At 45.4% G+C, this 6,000-nt stretch overlaps 1 protein-coding gene across 1 annotated transcript in view; it reads left to right on the forward strand.

The window, feature by feature from the left end:
• LOC146198511 (uncharacterized) overlaps positions 1-5,704 on the forward strand; it is a 30,079-nt gene extending 24,375 nt beyond the window's left edge. The window contains exon 3 of the mRNA XM_084594013.1: positions 5,464-5,704. Within this exon, the coding sequence (XP_084450139.1) occupies positions 5,464-5,671 (208 nt within the window). The 3' untranslated portion in view covers positions 5,672-5,704. The remainder of the gene's footprint in view (positions 1-5,463) is intronic.
• The last annotated feature ends 296 nt before the right edge of the window (positions 5,705-6,000 follow it).

Genomic DNA, 6,000 nt, shown 5'->3' on the forward strand with positions numbered 1-6,000 from the left:
GGCGGGCGAATTACTCCCTGAATACTAAGTTCTTCTTCACAAACTCTCATCTTTCCTTAAGCCGCTCTTAATCCAGCAGTCTGAATTCCTCCTCTACACACGCGGTGGATAACACTGGAGAGATCGTGTCTTCCTGTCTGTCACCCTTTGGTTTGGAATTCCGTTACTTTATGGAGGAGGATGATGGCCGTGCTGGCTGTAGTAGAAATATTCTGGTATTTTTGCCGATGACGAATGTGTGTCTTGATTCTGCAACGCCTGGATGAGTGCTGAGGTTAAGATGTCAAATGATTTCTCGCAACTATACTTGCCGCACGTTTGGGTTAATCAGTAAACGAATTAGAGAAATGACGGGATGGTTGTGAGATATACAAGAGGGGAGCCAACAGCCACTGACACCAAAAGTAGGCGTAGGGAGTTGTTTGGTTTTTATCAGTATAAAGGAATAGCATAACCGTGGAGATAATCGATTAGAAAGTAGAATAACAAAGCAACTACATGTCGGCGGTGGGATCCAAACCCATGACTCCGGAATTTTTCGTGCGATGCTTTGCCGAGTGAGCTACGGCGCTGGCTGTTCTATCTTCTACTTTCCCTGGTATTGATATTGCGTCCAACCTATATCCTTGACCATGTTCGGCAGCACCTCTTTCTTCGAAAGCAGCGATTGTGGAACGTCCGGTGTTACCGCGAATATGATGTGGAACTCGGTCTAACACAAGGGCCAGAGAGGCGGGATTAACCTTGTTACGCTTCCCCAAGAATCAATGCTGCCAGGAAAGAGACCCGCTTTAGGCTGACAAACAAACAAATATAGGAAAATGAAAGGCTCGTTATGCGATATGTTCAAAATAAGTAAACAGCTACTGACATGAAGGAAAACGTCGGGCAGCATTTCCGTCTTCGTGCACATCTAAAAGATGACGGAGTGCGAACTGCTGGCTTTTAATTATATCGCACTATCATTGCAAAGATTGCAGTCAAGTAAGCAACGTTTCTCTGTGGTTCCCGTCACCGCGATAAGAATTCTGCGCAGAAAGTGTAAAATAATGAACTTACACGATTTTTCACATAACTTGAGCCAAGGACACAAATAAACACAGCTGAGCTTCATGAAACCGACGACATATCGTGCAGTGCTCCTCAGAGTATCTTTTATATTTCATTATAACCTTTAGATTACTCAGTTAACAAGCTGAATTATGGAAAATGTCTAATATTCTAAGTAGGGCCGACTGCGTTTCACTATTTTGATGAGGGGATCAAGAAACAACAGATCTAGTTTTTGCAACGTACGTTCTACATGCATGTAATTTTCCACCGGTGCTTAGAGAATAAGAGTGAAATATGATAGAATACTATGTGATTGCGCCCTTACGCCCTAACTGTATCGCAGCGTTGCCAAACGCGTTTCGAATCATCGAAGCGTGCGCGCTCACCGTCTAGAAATGAATGATTGATGCCTTAAGAATAGCCTCCGAGATCTATCAGTGTGTTTTGGTTCAACAATTCTTTTTTTTTTTATTATTCGAAGACTTACCATGTGGCATAGAACGGGGCTGTCTTTAACTTAAAGTCGCATACACTATTGTCGTCAAGAAACCGGGGTAAGCTCCGGCTCTTAACGTTGTGTATTAGAAACAAGTGCTTGTAGCCGGCAGTACAACCTCTCGTAGTCGTCTTGTTCTTGATATCTGCATTCCTGGGCAAAAGCTGGCGATGCCCCACCTCGGCGGCTGACCTTGGACACTTGGGACATAGGCTCGGCACTGCATTCTCTGCCTGGACATAGAAAGTGCGAACCCGGATTTGCTATAAGTGATAAGCAGGGCACTTGCATCCGACTCAGACGAAGCCGAAGGAGAATCACAGAAGTCGCGTAAGTTAAGGAAGGCTGCATGTTCTTTATTTTTATCATTGTGCCGCCCGCCGGTATCAGTAGCTGCCGTTCACTTGTGCATGGTCGCAGCGCACGTTTCGTATGTTGAAAACGCGGTTGGAAGCGTTGCATTATTCTAACGCTCCATCATAGTCACGCGGTATTTCATATTTTGCGGACATTTTTTTTAATGCCGACAAAGAAGAGTCAGTAAGCATGTTGGCTGAAAAAAATTGAATCGGTTGCTTCTGAACCCAATCTACAACTTAATAAAACGCACTTGGCCATCCCTAAAGTGAATAATAAACGATTTTCGTAACAAATTTAATGATAGAAAAAAAAATTACTGTTCTGAGAGGTACATAACGGAAAATTATATGCTTTTGGTTTGCTCGTGCTGCACCGCACCGCTTTATTTATATTTTCGCCTCAAGCTACGTGAGGCACCCTGTACATGGTGCTCAACTCATGACAAACTCTACTATGCGATGACCGCATGACCTGCCTAGGTGCACCAAAGATGTGTTCCCAATAGCAAAGCATACCTTCGTCCTCATTTTACGATGACTTCAGCGACAAGTACTTTTCAATGTCCACAGCTGTCGTCGAGACACATTTTTCCGTAGTGCAACTGCCTCGTATACTTTCATGATTGTCTTGAAGCAAAGTTTTAAATATGTATACATAAGTCAACATCTACAGAAACCAAGGAAAAGAATTAGTAGTAAAATCATTGCAGATAGACGTGTGAGATTATCTTCTTATAATTATCATTTCTTTAACTTAATTGTCTATCTTACCTATTGTATTAAGCTGAGGTTCTGCAAACCATATTGTAATGAAGATCATGTTGCTAATGACCGTAAAGCAAGCATAATAGATATTAAAGAAGGCGTCATTAAAATTTTTTACGTACATATGTCTAAAACATAAGGGGTCTTAATGTGTATGACTATCTTGGTTTATTTATCCAACAGTTTCGCGCATCAAGACACCCTTATCAGGACACGAGATCGGAGTGGTGTCCGTGTGCTGTGCGATGTCAGCGTTGTTGTTGTTGTTGTTGTGGCTGTAGGAAGAAGGAAAAGAAAATGCATCGGCCTGCTACAGGCTCTGTAGCTGAGCCACCTCCGCTGCCTCGTGCAGACAGAAGAGAAAATTGAGAAGAAAGGAAAGGAAGAGGGAGAGAAAGACGCGCGCCGCAACAACAGCCGTCGTCCACCACCGAAGCGGTTGCGGGTGCAATGACGGCCTACAACAGATAAAAATTCGGTGGCAGGCAAGCCTCCCGCAAGCGGCGGCGACCTACATGTCCTAGCCCCCTCACTGTGTAGATAAGATCCCCAGGTGGTCGAAATTACTCCGTAGCCCTCCACTACGGCTCCTCTTTCTCTCTTTCCACTTTCACTCCCACGTTCCTCCACTCCCTTACGGCGTGGTTGTGGTGTCCACAGAAAACAAGTGAGACAGTTACCGCGCCTTTCCCTTCCTGTAAATAAATCAGTTTTTATCAGGACAAGAGATGACTAAAACACTCCTCCCCCCACCCCCCCCACACACACACACATTTTTAACACTTTAAAGAAGTGGGAAGGGAGCACACCTTCATGTGGAAACTCGTGGAAAACACGCTTACAACCCAGAGGAACAAAAAAAAAAAATACTGAGTACGAATAGCTTAAAACGGCACCTAGCAATCAAGACATCTACAGTTTGCCCATCGAAATATTCGTATTTTTCTTACTTTAAAATATCTGCTATCGTCAGAAACATGCTCCATTCGTTTTCTATGGAAGTCGACTAATCCATGCAGGCGAATTATACGTATTAACAAAAGTCGTTGCTGCGCATTGGAATGATAGATCGCGCCGTCCAATATTTTCATAACAGTAGTTGACCAGGTTTCATCGTTTCTCCAAAATTACAAGTTATGTGCAGGAAAGCTCGACTTGGCATATGTGTACAACTCTCCAGAATGCCTAAGAAATTGTCAAAAATGTCCTGCATTCTCTTTTTTTTTATTTATCGCTTTATTTTAACCCTGGTTCACCTCTCATTCCCTTTCCATGTTTTCTTCCTTTCCGGATTGCTGAGAGCCCTCGTGTAGAATGGCCTATTACGCTCCACATACACGCGCTACCGGAACAAAGAGGAAAACGAAGCACCCGATCCCCCAGTCAACCGCCATTTTTTTTTAGTCGTCATTCAGTGGCTCGAGAGAATGCGGGAGTATAGGCAAACGGAACAGAGAACAGCTCCATTCAAGAACGCAGAGACAGTAATGGCGCACTCGAAGAAGAATACGACTCCCCGCAGCCCGCATCGTTCCCCACAAAGAAAAGTGACTGCTCAGGCCCCAGGGAAACGAAGCCTCACCAGCGCCAAGACCACCCAGCGGTCACCGTCGATGCCAGCCAGGACGCCACGAGGCGGCGGCCGCAGCAGCGGCGGCTGGCTGTCATCCCGCTCTCGAGTGCTCATCGCGATCAACGGTGCGGCACTCGCCTCGTTCTGCCTGGTGGCTGCGATTTTCGTGGTCAACTTCGTGGGAAGAAGCTCCAGCTCTGCGTCGACTGCGGGACGACGGGAAGACCGTAGGGCAGTGAGGCACCTTCACGCTGCCGCTGTGCCAAGGGAATTCAGCAAGACCGCGCGCCCGTCACACAATAACGACGTTGCACATGAAAGGGTGGCCCGCGTCATACCTGAGAATTCAAGGTATGCACAGAGGGCAAGCTCGAAAAGTATTACGCAGCTACGATGACGATTGAAGCGCCATCTCTTCCCAAACCTAATGTATCTCGCAATACAATCTGAGGTATCACAATGACGGGACTGATCTGCTGAAAGATAGCAGAATAGCGAGACGAAGCGAAGCGACGCAGAAACCAGAGATCGGAATCTGGAGAAGTTCGACTGCCGGTGAATTTGTGGCTACTTTCTTAGCAGTACATCGTCGAAGCAGCTTTTATATGGTATAAACACGTAGACACGCAATCAGCGCCAGACAAGTCTTCATTGTCGTTCGCATGCTAACTGGCGGAGAAGATGCACACGCGGAACAAAGATGCAGGCGAGCATCGAATGTTTAAAAGAAGGTCATCATGTGTGGGTAGCTTTGATTACGAAACACATCATTTCAAAATAGCCTCCACAAAATGTTCAATTCTGGTGATGGCCCTAATATGGTTCAAGACTTTTTCACTCCTCAAGACTGCTTCTCTGTGCGTGGAGAAAGTGTGGGAAAAGCCTCCCCCTCGTCGAATTTAGGTTCTGGTCGCGCGATTTGTTTAATTAGTTCAGTTAGGACAAATTTGACAACAAACGTTCCAATAGGCGTATGTAGAAATTGGTACGAGACGTTACAACCAAAGCTACATCAATGACTGATTAAATAAACTTTAATTATTGGTAATTCAGCTGGCCTAATGTGAGGCATATAAATGAACGGGCTCTATTTCAGGGCTCTACTAGCTTCAGCAAATCTACTTGCTCTTCTTAACCAAGTAGATCCGGTACTTTAAGTCGCAGCTTGCGAGCAGTGTGCCTCCCACTGATCTCTATTTGGATTTCTCTTTGCGCAGGTTTGTGTGCGTCTACCGCGAAGCGAGCAGGCGGCCAGGCTACGGTCCCGACACATTCCCGTACGCTTACTGCCACGTGGTCGCCTACTGTTGCCTGCCAGTGGACACATCGCCAGAAGACACGCAGGCGCTGCAGAGCATTGCCAGGCTGGCCAACGCCCACCGGCCGCTGGCCATTATCGTCACAGGCAAGCACTCTGTGCATTAATTAGGGGAATCCCGCTACCTGGAGTAGGCTTCAAACGACACGATAAATAAAGGCTGTATAACAACCGGACCCTTACAAAGCTGCACAATGAGTTTCAGTCAGCAGTCCTTCTGGAGTCTATCTAATTGCAGCAGAAGCTGAAACATTATTGAGTTCATTGATTAAAATGTCAAAACGTCCTCTACTGATATGAGTCAACTTGGAGTCATTTACTTGAAAGTAAATTTAATCTAATCTAAAACTGAGTGAACAAAATCCAATTGCTTTCGATTAAACTGATCTCAGTTAATTTCGCCCGGTGTTAATATCCTGATAGTATTACTTTTTCT

This window comes from Amblyomma maculatum, chromosome 2, assembly GCF_055883805.1.
Source record: "Amblyomma maculatum isolate TAMU_Amacu chromosome 2, ASM5588380v1, whole genome shotgun sequence".
Classification (NCBI taxonomy): Eukaryota; Metazoa; Arthropoda; class Arachnida; order Ixodida; family Ixodidae; genus Amblyomma; species Amblyomma maculatum.